Source organism: Chrysoperla carnea, chromosome 5, assembly GCF_905475395.1.
Source record: "Chrysoperla carnea chromosome 5, inChrCarn1.1, whole genome shotgun sequence".
Taxonomy (NCBI): domain Eukaryota; kingdom Metazoa; phylum Arthropoda; class Insecta; order Neuroptera; family Chrysopidae; genus Chrysoperla; species Chrysoperla carnea.
Genome location: NC_058341.1, coordinates 66,442,837 through 66,464,747, shown reverse-complemented (window position 1 = coordinate 66,464,747; position 21,911 = coordinate 66,442,837). Strand labels below are relative to the sequence as shown.

The 21,911-nt window shown below is 31.0% G+C and overlaps 1 protein-coding gene across 1 annotated transcript; it reads left to right on the top strand.

The window, feature by feature from the left end:
• The first annotated feature begins 5,344 nt into the window (after window positions 1-5,344).
• LOC123301337 (retinol dehydrogenase 12-like) lies at window positions 5,345-18,789 on the top strand. Its single transcript, XM_044884075.1, has 7 exons — window positions 5,345-5,440; window positions 5,732-5,910; window positions 8,108-8,437; window positions 10,788-11,077; window positions 11,139-11,289; window positions 18,608-18,706; window positions 18,767-18,789. Exons 2-7 carry the CDS (start codon window positions 5,766-5,768, stop codon window positions 18,787-18,789), a joined length of 1,038 nt encoding a protein of 345 aa, XP_044740010.1. The 5' UTR covers window positions 5,345-5,440; window positions 5,732-5,765.
• Window positions 18,790-21,911: the final 3,122 nt, after the last annotated feature.

Below are 21,911 nucleotides of genomic sequence, written 5' to 3'. Positions count from 1 at the left end.
CTCTAGCTTTTGTTTCCACGTAACGTGATTCTGGAATTATAAGTGGTAAAGTTTCACTTGAAAACTGCTTGCTCCTTTTTTTGACTTTTGCCTTAAGCTATCTTAATCTTGCCGTACCATAGCCTTAAAAGAAGAGGCGCAAGTTCGCGTAAGATTATTTTCCATATACATATTATACAACACATAAACTTTACCTTGTTACAAAAAAATTTGACCGACAAAACTTGATACATAAACTAAAAGCTTTCAGTATGATAAATTTAATTAAAACAGGTTAAAACAATCAATTGACTATGTTAATTTTTGAAATAACCATGTATAGACAGTGTTGATACGCACCCGTTATTTCTTTATAAGGAAATTTTTTGACATTCAAACTTTTGTTCTATCTCTAAACGTTTACAAGATAAGTCCTACAGATCCATTGATTCTAGACCTATGTTGCTCATTTACGAACTTAACCTTTTAACGTCCTGAGCACGCTATACAAATTTCAGCTTAATATCTTTTTTAGTTTTTGAGTTATCGTGTTGTCGGACAGACGGACGGACGAACATTCGAACTTAGGACAACCGGAAAAGGATTCTACAAACAAATATACCAAAATTTGGCTCGCAGCATCAACATTTTTAAGCGTTACATACTTGGGTCTAAACTTAAACATAATATAGATACTAATATATATTTCATATATACATGGTATAAAAATTACTTTTTTAACAGCAAATAAGAATCACAAATATTTAATTACTAGAGTGATACCCACCCGCTTCGCTGGGTTTAAAAGTAAAGATTGGTAAAGATTGCTCTTGCTTACCCCCTTTCTATAACACTCGAAATAATGGTAAGGATTGTTTTACTCAGGTAAAATATATGTATGGTTTTCTAATTTTTTAAATGTATAATAGTAATTATTCATTGAGTATATCAGAGAAGATGGCTGTGAAATATTTTATATTGTCTATTTCTACAGAAATCTGTAATTTATGCTAATGTCGAATTAAGGTAGTACCAGCATGAAATCACTTTTCGACAGATTTGGCCGAATTTTTTTTCTCGGGTTTATAATAGCTTTATTTATGAATTCCTAAAATTTCATAATTTTTGACCGTTTAGATCGCGAGATATTTAAAGACAAAGTTCGCGATTTTGAGGGTCATGTCCCATTTAAAGCATGTAAAATGTCCGGTCTCTCCAACTATTTTTTATGATATTATTATATATTGAAGAAAAAGTAGAAAAAAATGTTTATACAATAAAATTCTAAAAAAAAAATTTAGAAATTAATTTTCACTTTCGAGATATTAATTTTGACGTAAATTGATCGAAATTGGGACGTTGGCATAATTATTTCCCATTTTAAACGGTCAAAATTTCTGAAACTTTGGGAATTAATAGTAAGCATTATTAAATTCTTAAATTTAATTTTTCGTTAAATTCTGTCGAAAAAAAAATTGTACCATTGCTTTAACATAGAAACTGCAAATACCATGCTGGAACATCGTTAAATTAATTTTTAAATTTTTTTTAATTTTTTATTAATATATCTTTGTAAAATATATCTCATGTGTTATTTTGATATATCAGCTATATTGCTTTTCAGTTTCATTAAAAACCATTAGCTAGTTTTAGCATGAAAGCGTAACTAACAAACAAAGAAACAAACAAACATGCTTATTTTAGCATTTATAATATAATTATATAGAAGAGATAGAGATATTAATAGAAACATTAAAATTAAATACCTATAAATAAAGCACAAATCTGCGTCTTCAGTATCCAATATAAATCACAAATTTACTTAATTGCATTGTTAAACACAGCAAACATAAATTTAATGGCACGGTAAATCGAGAGCGACAACAATAATAACATGAATCTGTAAGAGCAGGGAGATTGCTGAACAAAACAGGCGGGGGACGAGGTTGAGGTAACTCCAAGTGGCCAAAAACAACCTATGAATTTCAGCTTGATATCTCTTTTCGTTTTTGAGTTTTTATGTCCACAGACGGGCGGGCGGACGATGATTTTTTGAACGCTTAAACCAAAATTTTGTTTCGTTCATCAATATTTTTTAGCGTTACATACTTAGGACTAAAATAAATATACCTACTTTGATATATTTCATATAAACATGGTATAAGTAGTAGTATGTTTCAGAAAATAAACTATTTCTTTCAGAAAATAAACTATTTCTTTCAGAAACTAAAATAAATAAATTGTAATACTTCAAAAAATAAAAATTTTAAAAATTAAAATTATTTTGTATTTAATTAAAAAATTTTCAGATATATTAAATTGCTTTCTGCTCATTATTTTACTAAAGGTTTGTATTATATACCATGATGAAGCGTTTGTGTATAAGTTTGACGTTATTAAACAAGGCAGGTGATTTCAAAATTAACTAAAAATTTGCATGATGGAGGCTTGATTTCACGAAAACAAATTTTGAGCATAAAATTTTAAGCAAATTCACATGTTAAGTATTGATTTCCCCGAAAAATCAAATTTTGTAAAGATAGGCACCATTACTATTTTTCCTAGAGAATGCGGACGTGTTTGCCAAAAATTTCGTTTTTCAGGAAAATTCCGCGGTATTAAAATTGAAACCCCAAATTAACAAATTTATGAAGGTCATTGTTGTAAAAAGAATGTTGGATACCCTGACGTCAATGAAAAAAGGCATAGACCAGTAATTTTTAAGTTCCAACAAAAAAAGGTTATTGTAATGGGTCCTATATTCGAAATCGAAATTTACAACATATCTTTACGTTTCATGGTTAGGACAAGCCATTAACACTAATTTGGAAAACGATTATGTGTGTGTACGTACTTACGTCCGTATAAATTTTTTTCATCGTTGATATAGCACAAACAAAAAATGATATCGACTTCGTTGAGGCGTCGATAGAAGTGTATTATTGGCAATATGATCCGAAAAGAATTTCATAACACTCAGACCAGCCGTTTCGAGTCGGTCGAGCTTTTTCTTAAATTTTATCCTGATCGATATCGCGCTAACAAAAATGAAATTGATTGGTCGAATCGTTTCGAGCTGGTCGAGTTTGGACCTGGTCGTTTCTAGCTGGTCGAGTTCTTTTTATAAATTTTTAATATGCTGGGAAGTTATTCGTGTAGACCTCAAGGGTCGCATCAGACTCTACCCACGGCTTGTTATTTTAGGCTTAAGGTTGTTTATGACTACTATATTGAATGGTTGACATCGTCAATGATGTTCCCAACAGAGCATATACAGAATGTTCGATTTACATCTAGGCATATAAATATCACGAGTATGACAGAATACATGCGTTAAGCAATGCATCTAAGTAAGAGGTATTATATACATGTATCGAAGCTGCGATATGTGTTGAGACAGTTGTAATACGCTTGGAGAGTGGGAGTTTCTTTAGTTGAATAGATGAACTACAACAAATGAGCCACAATACAAGTCACTTTTGAAATTTTATATAATACCTTTAATACCTCTTACTTAGATTCATTGCTTAACGATAGATGTAAATCGAACATTCTGTATATTAACTTATTTGGATCATTATTGATATTTTATCATGTTCGCTTACTGTGACATAGACCGTGCGACAGAAAGAGTTCCCTGTTAAATGATTAATACATACTTGAAACTTCGTGAGTGGCTTCCCTTTGGCGAGTCTATCAAATTTCTCTACGACATTTTTCGAAAGTGCTCCGTTTTCAAATGAGCATGATAACGGCATATTTAAGCTATCGGTCTGAAAAAACGCAGCATAGAATTTATCGGACACTATGACCACTTGATTACATTAATAATTATTAAACAATTCAGCAAAAGTGAACCATGTATGTATTCAAAAACAAAAATACTTAAGTACGGCATGATCAACGTGGTGGACAAGCTCATCGGTGCAGTATTTTTGACGGACAAAAATACTGCACCAATGAACTTGTCTACGATCTCGAATGCCGTACTCTAGTATTTTTGCCTTTCAATACATACATAGTTCATTTTTGCTGAATTGTCCGACAAATTCATTGCAGTTTTCACAGATCGATAACTTAAATATGACGCTATCATGCTCATGTGAGAACGCAGCACTTTCGAAAAAAGTCGTAGAGAGAAGTTTGGTAAACTCTTCAAAAGGACTTACTAAGTTTCAAGTATGTACTAATCATTTTACGAAGCACCCTTTCTGTATCACGCTCTAACATGTGGTGAATTATTTATAAATTTAAAAAAACCTCTTTCTTCTTTCTTTTATTTGTTCAATTCAACAATTATTATTTTTAGTATACAAATTTGTTTTGGTTTTAAAATATTTTTTATTTACCTAGAGATATATAGGGGAGAGTACAGTATCAGGGATCAAAATTTATATATACGTGATTTTTAAAGTATAGTGATGGAACAAGTTGTCTCTCCATATATCACTAATATCCCTACACTCTATGTTTTGTTGTGAGTTTAATTATTAAACAGTTATCGATAAAAACTGAAGATCAACGCTATACAATAGTATGTGTTATGGATCACAACAAAATGTACCGTGAAACACTTAAAACAATTAAACCAGAAGGCTCTCCCTTTAACGTGTCAATCTCTTTTTCAAGTGTCTTGTAACAGTTTCTACTACCATTTTTATGAGCTCGGGAGAACGAGCCATTTTCCTCACTTTTGCTACGCTTAATCTATAAAAAAGGACACTACCTAGCTAACCTTTTTGCATGGTAACTTTTAACAAAGGACCAAATAATTGTAAAATTTAGGGCGTACCTATTCTCATGTATCAGTGGTACAGCACATTGTTTGAACCAAGGTACATGGTAACTTTTAACAAAGGACCAAATAATTGTAAAATTTAGGGCGTACCTATTCTCATGTATCAGTGGTACAGCACATTGTTTGAACCAAGGTACATAACGATGAGACTTTTCTTCCCCTCCTCGACATTTTAAGTTATGTTTAAATTTACAATATGGTATAAAAAAAACCTACCGATACCGATACCAAGCGATTTAGGTGGAAATGTGATTTAGACTACAAAACAAATTAGTTAACTTGTAAATAAATGAATAGAAAAAGTGTAATTTTTTACTTTGAAACAGTTAAAAGTTTTGTTTCTGTTCAAGAAAACTTGAGACAAATACACGTGAATAAAAATAATAAATCTCTACGTAGCTTGCCTTCTTATAACTATAATTTGTATATTGTGTTCGGGGTACTACTCTTTACCCAACAATGAAATACTGTCCTTCAAATTTGCCCTTTTAAGTTAGGTAATTTTTCCTAGACAATAATATTTTCAACAGATTTCTGTTTGAATCTAACTGAAATGTTGGTTACCTATTGTAACACAAACGTGAAAATTTGTAAAGTAGTTTTGATTTGTGTTTAGTTTTGAATTGGACAAACGTAGAAATAATAATTTGATTTTTCAGAATTGTAGGGTATAGATTTTTTTAAAAGTTATTTAAACTGCTATTTTTAAGAACCATTTCAAAACCATAAAAAAAATTTTGACGTCTTATTACATTATAAAAAGTAATTTGTCTTATTACATTATAAAAAGTGTCTATTTTTAAGTGCCTATTCGAAATCTGTTAAATCCCGAAAATCCAGGAGGGAGTTTAATGTTTTTTCCCTGAATCGATTACAATACCTTCTATTTATCATTTTTTTGCAAAAACGAGAATAGAAGTTTAAATTAATCATATATTCAATCAATGAAAATAGTTTTGCTTAGGCTTCGTGTTCGTTGGTAGAAATCATGGATACATTAGCCTTGATCGCTTTTGGAATAATACTAATTATACTTATTAATGTGAAAATATTCATAGCGGTGACTACAGGACGATGTACAAGTAAAGCGAAACTAAATGGAAAAACTGTTCTTATAACCGGTGCCAATTCAGGTAAGTAATTTTACTTAAACGAACTTATTTTAAAACTACCAGCCTTGTAGATTTTCAAAAGGTTTGCTAAAAATAAAAACCCATACTTGAAATTTAGAAACCTTCATAAAATTTAGCTTATTTAAGGGATAATTACTTTATTTATTTCTTTAAGTAAAACTAATATTTTTGAACTACCCCTGGTAGAAAGTGTCCGATCACTGTTCGATTTGCAACCAGGGCTCGATCGGGGAACGAAAAGAAGGCCCGATGACGTGAGCCATGTAAGGTGACAGATCGGAGGCTGATTCTACTGCCTCGATTATCGAAAACCCTACAAGATAAGTAGTATCTTGACGCCGAGTATCTTAGGATACCGATACGGACCGGGTAAAATGTAGTGAATCCGAGTACGTGTTCCCGAACAGGCACCCGCAGCAGCTGAACTTGCTACCCGATTGCTATTGACCCAACCAGGCAACCAACCCGCCAAAATATCCTTAACACCAGTGTAAAATCTGATCGAGCACCCACCGTGGCTAAATCAAGTAGCCCTGATAGTTGTGAACCAGATCAGGAAAGTAACTTTGTAAAATATAGACAGCCCTGTTACATCAATCAAATCAGGTACCCTTAGTTATTAAATATACGTGATTGGATAGTTTTTTACCTGATCTGGCAGCTGACCGGGTAAAATGTACTATTCCGATTCCTATTGGAACAACTCGGCAAAATATCGTTAACCCAATGTATAAACTATAAATCTGATCGGGAAACCAACGTGGCTAAATACTAATAAGGCCGATCACTGTGCATCGGGCCAGGAAAGTAACTGTTTAAAATATAGAAAACCCCATTACAATAACCCAATAAGGCACCCTTGGTTATTAAACATACGTGTTTTGGTATTTTTCCATCCGGCTGAACAGCTGATCGAACAGAATGTTATAAGCCCGGATACGTGAGCCCGAGCAGGCACCCGCAACGGCTACACGTACTTTGAGAAATTAACAACTATTATGTTGCTCTCGCTAGAGGTATGTTGAAGTTTCATGTATATAAAGTAATAAACTTCTTATATAAAGTTCTCTGGTTTCTCTTCAGAGCTTTTGCCTTTTAAAAAGTAATTATTACTCAAAGGTATTAATTAATATCGTTTTAGTAATTACTTGAGATTTTGCATGCAGCTAAGGAAACGCCGACTCCGGTCTTTAGATTACCACCTGCTTAAAATGCATTCATTTTGTCGGACTAACAGCCGGAGTAATATTAAAAAACCCGATCGGGCCTCGTGATCATTTTCCGATCAGGCAGCCAAGCAACTGCCAGGTCGGTCTTCTAATTTTCCCTCGCCGATTATTCTGATCGGGAATTAAAGGTAAGGCCCTCTCAAAACGCATTACAATCGAGTTAATATCCGGGTCGGTTTCTCAGACTCTTATATAAAACCAAGCAAATTGTATGGAACACGGTCACGTACCCGGAATTATTTCTACTAGGGATTCAAGAAATCACTTCCGATATATGTAGGAGTGTAATACAAATACAATTACATGCATGGAATGCGAAGTTGGATACGTTGAGGCAAAAACGAACCGAAGATAACTTTTTTTTCTTACGTTAAATATGTATATAATTAAAATAAATTGAAACGTAATGAATGAAAAATAAATGTTCCGTATAAATTATTTTGTTATAAAGGTTTCAAATTAGCAAATAAACATTTTAAATTTGATGACTGGTTAATTTCAATAACAGATAACATGTTTTATAAATGGGATTTGCAAAATTTAATTAAAAATTAAAGTGGTCAAAATATTCCCATAGTTAAGATGGTATTTAATAATAAATGACACGCTAGGCTCAAAAGTGTTAGTTTGACATTTTTTTTCGTAATCCACCAGACATAGAGGTACGTCTAGAATTTCTCTAATATCACTTTTATACACATAAATTTATTAATCCCATTATAATTTTTTGCATTCTGCTCTTAATTGAAATAATTGAGAGTTTTAGGGTAAAATTTCACTCAATAAAGGTACTATGATAACTCAATTTCTCAAGAATTAAAAAAAAAATACTTGTTAGTCTCAAAGATAATACAAATCTAGAAGGAGGTAGATCGATTTTGTTATTTGATTTTTTTTTTTTTGGACATACAAAATAATTTACTTACAAAATACCAAATTTTTTTTTTCATAATTGCAACTGTGTGCAGGTATTGGAAAGGAAACTGCAATCGATATGGCGGCTAGAGGAGCAAGAGTCATTCTTGGATGTAGAAACTTAAAATCCGCTGAAGATACGAAACAAGAAATTATTTCAAAAACTGGAAATACAAATATTGTGATCTATCAAATAGATTTTGAATCATTAACGTCTGTACGAAAATTTTCAAAACTAATTCATGAAAACGAAAATCGATTGGATGTTTTAATAAATAATGCTGGAGCTATGGGTTTGGGAAATAAAATTACTGAAGATGGTTTACATATTATCATGCAAGTGAATCATTTTGGACCATTTTTATTAACAAATTTACTTTTGGGTATGTTCTTGATAACTGATTAGAATATGTCAATTAAAAAAAAAAACAAGGAAGGCGAACTAACAACAAGCAATTAAATATTGGAAAAGTTGTATTTTTAAGGTTGAATGAAGCCTGTTGAATAATTGAAAGCACTGCCAAGGGTTGAGCAAATATTTACCTATATATTTAATGATCAAACTCAATAATTTGGACACACATGTTTAAAGAAACTTCACCACGTATTTTTCTTTTCTAACATCTTCCTATCACGTACTTCCCTAGCTAGTTAGACCAGTCAAAATCCTGTTGAAATAGAAACCTTGAGAGATAGTATCTCTACAATGTAATAAAAAAGTTCAAAAGTTAATTAAAAAAAAAAAAAAAAAAAATATATATATATATATATATATATATATATATATACCCCTTACTGAAACTGCCCCTTCCAACAAAATTACTTGGAAAGAAACTCCACAAAATTGTACAACGACATTTTAAAGTAACCATAGTACCACGATAATCCAACTAACTTTCTGATTGAAATCATTAAATTCAGTTTCATTCACACCTTCCATTTTTATATACTTAATGATTTTGATTTTCGATTACCGAGTTTTTACTATGGAAAATCTGCAGATTCACAACCTTTGGCAAAATTTGTTTTCTTCCTCTAACTTCTTAGCTATGCGCTGTAGAAATCTGAAAAAATTGTCGAAAGTAGTATTCAAGAAAGGCTTTCAACGAAGAGGGACTAAAAAATTTTGGCTTTCAATTTTTATAAACGTAAGGCATCATATAGCCTAAGGTTGGCAAGGATTTTGAGAGATAATAAGAAATGCCCCGTTACATTTTTTCGACATGTGACAAAATATCCCTATCGTTTGTAACTATAATTCTTGTGATTAAAAAATCTGAAAAATGTATCGATATGAGTACCTATACTCGATAATCCTATTCAACGGAAATTATTTTGAACTTGATACGTAAATGAAGGAGGGAGATTGGCCAAAGACCCATTCAATGATATATAACTAAATATTGTTTCTTCATATTATATCTTGCCAAAAAAAGGATAAAATGTTTCAAATCACTTTGATTTGTTGAGGTATATGTTCTAAATACGTTTATGAATCCTTAATATTTGCAATTATTATGGATAGGTGAATTCTAAATAAGCAAAAAAGTTAGAGGTGAAGCGGGAAGCCGGTAGGAATTATGTTCTTTCGTTATAATTTATGCATTATTGAATAACAAGCACGAAAGGAAATAATTTATTTTTGAAGTTATACTTATTTAGACGCGTTATGAAAAAATGATCACAGTAAGTTTTATGAAGCGTGAAATGTCACAATAGACAAAGATATTATATTTGTTATTACCGAAGAAGTATACCTTCATATGGTGGTACATAACTTCACACTTCCCTTTTTTAAACTCCCAGTACGGAAAGTTATTGTAATGGGTTCGATTTTCGAAATTTTCAACACATCTTTCAACGATTCGTGGTCAGGATAAGGCATTATCACCAATTTGGAGAAGATTTATGTTTGTGTGTCTGTGTATGTACTTTGGGGGTCATTTTTTTCCTGACCGATATCGCGTGAGCAAAAACTGATATCGAATTCGTTGAGTTGCCGATCGAAAGGTATTAACGACATTATGATATAAAACGAATTATCTAAGATTCGGTCGAGTCGCTCAAGTTTTTTTTTTTTTTGTAACTCTTTATTATACTGGGAAGTTATTTATGTGAGGAACACAAGGGCTGCACCAGATCCTCTCCACGGTATGTTTCTTATTTTTTAGTCTCACAAAGTTAAAAATGGGGAACTCTTTGTGTAAAAAATTAGAAGTTAAAACAAATCTATTGACACGACGACTTGCTGCATAAGAAACAGACAAATTCACCATGAGACCATGTTTTCATTGAGAATACTATTTATATTTTAAGATAATAAACTAGAGGAAAAGTGTCGGTCGAACACTTTCTTTCGTCTAGTCCTCATCCGCAAACGCGCGATAAGAAACATAGTATCAAAGCGGTAAACGTTACGGTTGATATCGTTCTTCGATAACCATTTCTACATTAGGTGAAAGTTTATTGTTGATTCAAAAATGATTCAGTTGCCGTGATTTCTATTATAAGTGTTATTTTTGAAAACTAAAATTGCAAATAACTGTAATCCAAATTTTTCTAATTAAAATTGAAGGAATGGGTGGATTAGTTCCAAAACTATCGATTCTATTTTAGAATGTACCGAGATCTCACCCTTGACGTAACCATTCAATGCGTTCACAAATCGCATTTTTAAGATATCATTTTTTGTTTTCACTAGAACCACACTAATGGATCAAATTTGCTTTTTAGATTTGTTAAAGAAATCTGCACCCAGTAGAATTGTGACGGTTTCTTCAATGGGACATAAATCTTCATCACTTGATTCAGATAATTTAAATAAACCAAGATCTGATGACTTAAATTATTTTAATTCTAAGTTATGTAACATCTTAATGAGCAACGAATTAGCAAGAAAATTAGATGGAACAAATGTGACATCAAATAGTTTACATCCTGGTGTAGTTCACACGGAAATAACGAAACATTTACCGTGGCACAAGAGGCTTCCACTGTCGTTTATATCCTGGTTTTTCTTTAAGGTTGGTCAAAAAAGGCAATAAATAATAAATTATGTTTAAAAATTTGTTATTTTGTTTGTAGAATGCTCAAGAAGGTGCTGAAACCACAATCCATTGTGCAGTATGTGAAAAAGTAGATGGAATTTCAGGAAAATATTTTCAAGATTGTAAAGAATATTGGACATTACCTATCACCTCTAATAAAGAACTAAGTGAGAAAGTTTGGAATAAAAGTATGAAATTAGTAAAATTACAAAAAAATGAAATTCATTATTAAGAATGTAAATTTTTCAATAAAATAGTGCAAAAAACTAATTAATTTATAACAAACACCCCTAAGAGATTCCTTAAATTTTCATATCACTTACTATACAGTTTTCATTCTCACTGGCTGAATGCCTTTGGACATCAGTCCTGTGCGGATCCTGCAAGCCATTATGTTTCGACCCTTCTAGGATCTTCGTCGTTCGGTTAATTTTTGTACGCCCTTCCATTATCCTACGGTCACTCGTATATTGCTGACTCGGTGATGTTGGTTGATGGACCCTTTCATGGTACTACTCAAGACTCTGTGCTGGAATCTGTTAAGCTCAATCAATTAAAACTAAGCCAACCTCATTGGGTTTCCCATGACTTCCCCTATAATAGGCATTTTCAATTCCATTTGAGTGTAAGGAAGTCCCGTTTTCTTTATTTCCTCTTACAAATTTTCTGTGCATTTACTGATGTCACCACTCTCAATAAATAGAAAATTATTGCTTACTTCAACCACGGCAGAGCGACGTGTTTGACAGAGTAAACGGTTTGAGACCTTTCAATTCAAATTCATCTGGTTTTTGCGTTGGACCCGAGCGGACTTATTTTTCGCGCGGACTTTCACAGACTGAAAAACATGTCTGTGAGGGCCTTTTCAGTGACAATATTCAGTGAATTTGGTTCGTCAGCACGGTAGTGGGGACACAAATTTAAAAAATATATCTTGATGATAATAAAAATATATCTCAATTTTGATGATAAATTATATTATAACTTGACGATATAAGACGAAAAGAATAAATTTTTCGATACCTGGCGTAATTTTCAAAATATCGAAAATTGAATATTTTGTTTAATTATTCAACTTTCAATATTTCGAAAACCAAGACAAATATCGAAAAATTTTATTCTTGTTTTTCGTCTACATTCATGAAGTTATAACAAAATTCATAATCCAAATTTAAAATAAGATAAAAATTATTTCAATCTTAAATCTACTCTGCTCTTACATCCCTTATATGGACGGAGACACTTGGTTTTTTTCTTTTTTATGCCATTGCTTATATGTTGACTTTCTATAAAAAAGTTTTTTTAAATTTGTTTTCATCCATTCTAAGTGAAAATTAACAAAAACTTTCAAAATATGTGGTCCTTTTACCCCGACTATACAATGGCGAGGGCTATGTGTTTGATCCATATATATGTATGTTCATCTGGTCAGACCTACCTTCTAAACTGCTTATCATAGTTTGACAAATGAGGTATCGTTATAAGCGTCTTGATTGCTCGCTGGTTATACTCAATGTGGCGTTACATTTAATTGAATATGGCTCCCTCTAGAGGATATAAAGTTATGATCGAAAAGCAAATTTCGTTTTAATGATAGCGTGTTTGGTATCAAATTAAAGGGCGTAATTAGTACTTTTCAAAAATATATATACATGTATATTGTTATACTTTATAACGAAATTATAACCACAAAATAGTTGTATTGTATCTATTTTGTCGTCTGCTAAGTGTACCTATTTTGTCATCTGCCTACCACCTAGCTTCTAAACTGCTCTTCATAATTTGACAAATTAGGTATCGAAATAAATTTCGATTTTTTGCCCCAATTTCCTAGATCAATTTTTTGTATTTTATAAATACGTATTTCGACTACCAAGTAGTCATCATCAATATGAATTAGCTAAACGTTTTTACTTCGTTTTTCTTCTTTTTTTTTGACAATTTCAAGCATTGTCATCTACTTTTGAGCTATGGATCAAATTTCAAGTCTCTAGCTCACGGAGAAGTTAGCTTAAAATCAATTTCAAAATTCCATTCGGGCAAACAAAAGCGAGTTAATATCTAAAAACATGTTAGTAACTTTAACCTTAAATTTAATAATTATTTTTAAGATTCTAGAGAAGGATATGAAAGCACAATCCATTGTGCTGTGTGTGTAAATGTGAATGAGTTTACCAGGAATAATATTTTCATGATTGTAAAAATTTTTTGTCTTCATCAGCAACTCGTTATAAAAAATTACATCTGAAAGTTTGAAATGAAAGTATGAAATTGGTAAAATTGTTAAAATATTATATATATTTAAAATAATTTATTGAAAAAAAAAAATAACGTGCCAAAATTACCTAAAATTAGATTTGTTTTGACCTAATAATATTGCCTATGAGCTCAGATTCTAAAACATTTCCCAATTTTTCATTCTATTTACTAATCTTAACTGTAATACCCATTGCCTAAGCAATTACAGCAGAAGTGTAATTCTTTAGTCTTCATATTTTTTTAAACTTTTAAAACTTTTTGCACATGGTTGAAAGAACTTCGCAGCTCACAAGTATATTTCTAGGATCTCTCTAATTTGAACATAATGTAATAGATACAAGAATACGAGATTAAGCAGGAGAAATTTTACTTTTCTATAGATAAAATAGTAGCTAATGGTAAATATTAATGGTAAGTTCTTGGGGAATTTTGTTACAACTCTTAAAATCAGAAATGAAACAACTCTTAAAATCAGAAATGAAATTAAAAAATAAATTTAATTATTGCATAATAATTAAATTTTTTTAAATGTTGATATACCATTTCGTCTATACCTGTGATGAATCGGATACTTGAAATACCATGTACAGACAGTGTTGATTACTCTGTCACACAACACATACTTACATGCCACATATACATAACTGATATTCCCATATAATACATACTATATAATTTGCGCCCTCACGGGTAAGCAGTGATGCTTACGAAAAAATTTGTTTATTTTTTTATAACGAACATTTTTTAACGGTTTACAAGGTGGGTCATGCGGTTTACAAGATGAGTCATGCCAACCCAAGACCAAATTGACCTATGTTGTTCATTTAGGGGGCGTCCATAAACTACGTGAGATGATTAAGGGGGGGAGGGGGTCGAGTCAAATATCATCTAATCTCACGTTGGGGAGAGGGGGGGTCTCGACAAATATCACGCAATTTTTTTTTCTGATTGAAACAAAAAAATATTATACTATTTTGTTGAATTTAATCCAAATTGTATGTACATGTTTAAAATTTAATCTTAAGCGTTAACGTAATATGATTACGATTATTCACTAATTCGTTCGGAAAAAAATTATTTCATTCATACTTCGACGTTATATATCTACTGAATGTCGAACCACCATATTTATTTTATACTAAATAACTGAATTAGAGTAATTCTTTTTTTTTAATCACAGTAGACATAATTTAAGTATTCTATTCTTAACTTTTTATTACATTTATAACTCTCAGCAATATTGATTGGTAGTCTTAACTAGTCGTAAATAAAAGCACAAACCAAATTGTTTTTTTCTTTTTACAATAAACAATCTAACGCGTTTACGTAATAAACCCACATTCTGAAAAATCTCACGTGAGATTGGGGGACGGGGGAGGGGGTTGACTAAAACCTCACGACATCTCACCAAGGGGAGAGAGAGGGAGGGACAGAAAATTTAAAAAAACACCTCACGTAATTTATGGACGCCCCCTTACGAACTCGACCTTATTTTTACGTTCTGAATATGTTATAAAAATTTCAACTTGATATCTCTTTTCGTTTTTGAGTTATCGTGATGACAGACAGGCAGACGGGCAACCGGAAATGGGCTAAAGAAGTGATATTATAAACGAAGATGAAGTGATGAAAATTTGTAAGTGGCTTCAACTTGTAAGTGCAAAAGATTTTGGAAAAAAAAAAATTTTATTTTAATATTTCAAAAAAATTTCGAATACTATTACAGATCTCGTCCGAAAGACCGCCAGAAAAAGGTTAGTTTTTTAAAACTTTTCTAAGTAATTAAAAATAATGCAAACATTGATGATCAGCCCTGTCTATATGGGATATTTTCACAATTAACTCAGTCAATTGTTTATTTTCGCTTGTTACATACCTATGATAGCTGTTTTTATACCATGTATATTTAAATGAAATATATCAAGGTATACTAAGTTTAGCCTTAAGTTTGTAATACTTAAAAATATTGATGCTACGACAAATTTTGATATAGGTACTGAATTAATTTCCGGTTGTCCGTTCGAAAGTCTGCCCGTCCGTCCGTCCGTACGTATCTCTGCCTAACATCACGATAACTCAAAAACGAAAAAAGATACAAAGCTGAAATTTTTACAACGTGCTGAGGACATAAGAGTGAAGTAACGAATTGATATGTGTCCATTTTACTTCCCGAACAGCTGTGTTATTCGAGTGGGTATTTTTAAAGATTATTGATGAACAAGCACTCCTTGAAAACGTGAAAAATAATAAAAATATCAATATTCTAATAATTAATCTAATTTCAAGGAAAACAATATCATCTGAGGCCGCATCATCCTACAAACCTTCTACCAACATCGAAGTTTTTCTATTTTCCTGTTCCCGTCCCGTAGAAATGTACACCTTCTCCGTGGTCCAATGTTATAATCCTCATCAATCTGTTCACTGCATAAAAAATCCGTCTCTACCCATAATGTGCATTAGTTGCAATGAAGACCTCTCCGATATCTATAATGATTTAAAAAATTGTGGCCTCAGATTTCCTCTAAATTGCAATTGCATTTCCTCCAAAACCCTACTATACCAGTATTCAAGACCAAGGTAATATCTGGGAAAAATTTATTTAACGCAAAATTTTCTCAGGAAAATGTTAAAACTGGACAAATTGATAATTTAATACAGTTATGAATTCAAATATGTATTTCAGTAAACTTGAATAATGAGTGTAGACCAAAACAATGAAAAAATTAAAAATGCCAATTGTGTCATGAAAATTGATTTATGGGTATAAAAAAATATTCTAAGTAACTTTTTTGAATAGCTTTTTCGATATCTCTAACCACCTCTGACGCTAGAATATTAAGAATAGGCCCTGTTTGTCAATTTTTAGTAGGCTGAGTTTAAAGTTCTGACATCACCCTGTAGGTATAACTGAAAAAAATTTCAAATCAATGTTTTTATAAATAACGAAAATATGAGGGTTTTCATCTTAAATGCAACACACTTATTACAGGTTACTTATGCAAATTTAGGGTCGAGTATCCTCATTTTTTTTGAGAACAGTCTGATTAAGATGCAACACATTTTGTTCGTAATTTAATTAAGAAGAAAGCCATATTTTCGAACTTGCTCCATGATCCCCCTATCGTAGTAAGCCCCCCGAAAATGTAAACATATTGCGAACATTAAAAAAAAAGAAGATAAGTTTATGTGTGGGGGTTTTCGGCGTCGTTGAATTCAAATCGGAATCTGATAATAGTCATTTTTGTCAACAAAATAAAAGAAAAATTAATAGGGAAATAGTGCTATTAGGGGGGGGGGTTGAGGTAGCTGAATCGAAATATGCACTCAAAAAAAGTAAAAATTCAAAATTGCGGCCGGATAATTCTATTTCTAGCCAAAAATACACATGTTGTTAATATATTTATAAAAAATGATAAAATTTACTTATTTAATATTAATTCATGACGTTTTTTGATTTTCATCTTTTTTTTTCTTTGTTAAAGAAAATTCACCATTCACATCCACTGCCACTTGAGTCACTAATTTCTGGATTATCGATACCAATTAGTGATTTACGTGACAGTAAATGTGAATGGTGAATTTTCTTTTACAAAAAAAGCCGATATTTGAAATTTTCACATGCTTTGATTTCAGATTTGGATTCAGCGACCTCAAAAACCCCCTCAAAAGTTTACTATAAAAGGGAGGTCGTGGGACAAATTAATATAATATGGCCTTTTGCTAAACTAAATAATTATGAACAAAATGAGTCGTTAAAAACTCTATTAGCCTACACTAACTGTAAAATTTAACATCATATCCTACCAGTGAGCATGATGGTTTATATTTAAGAATGAACGTACGAGCTATTGACTATAGGTTTTAGTAATGGTACGAATATTCGCGTATTTTTCGCAATTAACAATTGCATTCGCAAAAAACTATGCGATTATTTGGCGAATGTTTTTGACAAAAAATTATAATCATAAATTTCAAAATAGCCTAACTTCATAAATATGGGCTTCAGAATATAAACTTCACTTTACACATATTTTTAATCACTTTTAAATTTTAATGTTGGACAAATGCAATTATACTACTCAAAAAAAAAAAACAACATAATTTTGCTTTTAATGGACCAATATGGTTTGTTTTTAATGGACTTATACGACGGACCCTTTTACGTTTATGCAGAATAATTTGTACGTTCATGACTTATACGACTATGACGATTTACTTGGTGATTATTTGACCAATATCTCTTCTAATATTTGTTTAAACAAGAAAATGATAATAACTTAACTTTTAAATCTACAAATTTCCTAAAACTTTTACCTCAAACTTTTTTTTCTAAAATTAATATTTATGACGTTACAACGCTTATGACGTTAACAAATTATTATCATTTTCTTGTTTAAACAAATATTAGAAGAGATATCGCTTTAATAATCAAAAAGTAAATCGTCATAGACGTATAAGTCATAAACGGTTAGTGATACAAAAAAAAAAAAAAAATTATTTTACAAATAAGGTTTTATCTACAATAAAGGTAATTACCTTTTTTGGTCTAAAATGCACGATTATGGAAATATAGCCTAAAACGGTTTTCCTCAAAATGTAAGCACTTCCCTCGACTATTTTTATAAGGATTTTGTACATTTACTTTCAGTACGTGATACTGAACCTATTTAAATAATAAAATAACTCCTGTAATTTAGTGCATTTTGGACAAGAGAAATGAGTTTCTATATTACCTGTAGTATAATATAAAAGAATTAATTAAGTTAATATATTAGAATTTGTGAGCGCTTCATTTGAAAGCTAATCCCGAATATTAGAAATAAACATTCGCATTTGCATGTATAAAATTCAACATTCGTCTCATCACTAATAGGTATCATCTACCTTTGCAAATACCATTTCCTCCTAATACTTATTAGGTTACTACAATCATAATGTGTAATTCTAGTAAATCAGGTACGTATCAAATGAATGGTACGATTACTTCATTGTTAAAAGTTACATCACAAATAACACATCAGAGTTCAGAGATAGACTTTCACTTTGTAAATCAACAAAAAAAACCAAACACATGCGATCAACAAAGTTTTTTAAATTAGTATTAAAAATTAGTGAATAATAAATAAAAATTGGATACTTTCTTGTTCATATGTTATTTGTTCATAAATTTTGTTTATTTAAATAATTTATAATTCAAAATGTTGAGTATATTGTTGTTAATTGTTTTAATTTTTATAACAATAGTATGTTTTTTAAAACTATATGTGATTGTTACAATGGGACGATGTACAAGTAAACGAAAATTAAATGGAAAAACTGTTATTGTTACAGGAGCTACATCAGGTAAAAAATTATATTTTAAATTACTTTCTTTTTTTTTTTTAATTATTAACGTAAAAACAGTATTTATTGATAATGGCAAATGATTTTGTACTCGCGAGGAAAAAGGAAAAATGAAAAAATTATCTGTCATAATCATGAAAATGTATGGTCAACGATTAAATTTAAATTTTCCAGTTGGATCGTTACGCTGTTTTTTGTGTTGTTGATCTAAGTCATTTCCCAATCACACTCTATTCTGGAGTATTTTAATTAATACGGAGTGCGCATTTAAGATGAAGACACCCTCACACTTTCGTCATTTATAGGAATATTGATTTGAAAATTTGCACAGAAATATAAGGGAAGTGGGTTACATTTTTTTAAGATAACAGAGACCTTTATATCAGCCCACTACAAATTGACAAATAGGACAAATGGTTAGAGATATCGAAAAAAATTATTAGAATATATTGATTTTCATGACAAAATGCACATTTTTAATTTTTCATTATTATGGTCTTTACTCAAAATTATTACTATTAAGTTTATTTTTAAATATGGAATGTAAAAACTGGACAAAATGGTAATTTAATAGTGTTATGTATTCTAATATTTCAATAAGCTTGTAAAATTATAAATGCGAATTTTGTCATGAAAATCGATATATGGCCATAAAAAACATTCTAAGCAATTTTTTTCGAATAATTTTTTTCGTTCTTAACCATGTCTGACGCTAGGCAAAATTTTAAGAATTTGCCCTATTTGTCAATTTGTAGTAAGCTCAGGTTGAGGTTCAGGTTTTTTCTAAATATCTTAAAAAATGTGACTCATCCTCCTGTATGCCAGTGCAAATTCCTATAAATGACGAAAGCGTGCGGGTGTCTTCATCATAAATACGACACACTGTATAAATTGTTCCAAAAATCGATAGAAAAATGAATTTTAAGCAAGAATTGCTTTGAATAATTTGATCAAATCCATAAATTTTTAGTTACTTGGAATTGAAAATATCGCTTTCTCATTAAAAAAAAAGATGCTTCTTTGAGTTTCTTGTCACAACTGTGAATAATTGAATTACGTATACAGGAGAAATCGAAACATGACCAATTTGTATTTGTTTATACGAATTTATTATTTTTATTGGCGAAACAACAACAATAACTTGATTATTGACTGTGGTAAACAAATTTAAAAATTATTTCCATAAAAAAAGGACGATAGCTTGTTTAATTTAAATACAACACAGGGTCTATGTCAACAACAAATGTAAATTATTGTAAGTGTTAACTATCATATACCAACAACTTTCTTATAGCTAACTGTGTACGGTTTCATAAAAACTCACATTTTTAGATCTGATAAAATCAGTTCGATTCTTAAAATCAGTGTTGTATTTACGTTAAACAAGTTATTATCGTTTAAAACTTGTAATTCTTTAGTCATAATTTTGGGATAACCTGTATACGTAATTCAATTATTCACAGCTACGACAAGAAACTTGATTAGTAGACACCAAATTAAATTTGATTTGAAAAACTGATACAATTAAGAAACTCTACGTTAAAATTATATAATTTTTTAGAAAATGCAGAATATTTCAAAAACCGTGAAGGTTAAGTGAAGTAAAACTTAACGAAAAACATCTTTATTTTGATGGAACCTGAAAATGAAATGATAAACATGGGTTCTATTTAAAAAAAAACAACTTTGATCCATTCCGTGTTCCGGTCACCCTGTATTACGAAAATAATTTTAAAATGTAACGACAATAAGCCTCCATTTAGCCTTGAAAAAAAGTCGTTTAGCCATAATCTTACGTGTCGTATATCACAAAAATTTTGAGATTTTTTCGTCGAATGCAATCGTCGAATGACGTAGGATAAACATAAATTACATTGTAAATATTTTTCCCCAGTTTCCGAGGTGTCCCACTTGCTTGAAGTAGGGTAATGTAATTAACGAACATAAACCAAATAAATTAAAGGGGTCCAGAAACTTGCATTGCCTAAGGGCTCTTATCGACCTTAATCCGTACCTGAACTTTGCTTTGCTCTGTTTGCACGTATTCAATCGACCATACAATTTTTATAACTACATGCATTATAGTTTTGTCGAACATACTTGTATTACAATACTTCCTATAAGCACGTGGAAATAAAAAGTTGGTTAATTTATAATCCGGGAGCTACCGATAGTGTTAAAGGCGCCGTTTCGCCTCTTAAAATTTCTGCCTCAAGGCAAAATGTACCAATAGGAGACTAGAGCCAAGAGAAGATGTTCTTCACAAATTATTTTTAGAATTTTTGGTTCATTCTCTTTGTTCCTATCAATATTCTCTAAAGAGCTTTCTTTGATTCACAAACTTTGGAATTTTTTTATTTCCTGTTTAACGCATAATATCATAATAAACCAGCCGTGGTGGTTATGATCTTTGGATACCATACCAAAAACTGTCTGCTGGACAGTTTTGCCAAAAGGTTACTTTTCTTACATTTTACATAACTTTTAAATTACTTATACAGGTGTCTAGCTAAGTTAACTACATGTGAAAAACTTGTTTATCATAAGGTTTACGAAAAAAATATATTCTTTATAAAAAGCTCTGCTTTCAAAAATATTAATATTCAGCCATTCACTTTTGACATAAAATGTATAGGGTGCCACAAAAAGTTCGATAGGTTAACACTCCTTCGTTTAGAAATGTAGACCATTTAGAACTGATAATAAGGGAGACGATTCAAGAAATCACTTCCGATATATGTAGGATTGTATTTAAACTATTTTGTAACAATTGCAATTACATGTATGGAACGCAAAGGTGGATACGTTTAGGCAAAAACGAACGATATGAAGTTGTCTAAACTTCATCGCGAGATCAAATAAGGCGAATGGAGCCACGAATGTGAATAACTACCGTACGGGGTTGAATAGTAAAGTTGACACAAACGCATGCGTTGTTTGTATGAAAGTAATATATTTTCAAAAAAAATTTCAAATTTGGTCTTTTTGAAATGCAACATAGTTTTAAACAATCTTTTTTTGATAAGTTCTACCACTTATAAATATTATAACAAGTACTGATGTGATTGTCACAACCACATGAGCAGGTTGGTTAGGTTTATTTAAAAAATAATAATAGATTTCCTTGAGTCGGGATTGAACCAGCGACATATGTAATATTATTGATTTTAGTGTCTTAAGTACACCGACTGCGCTATCGATGTTT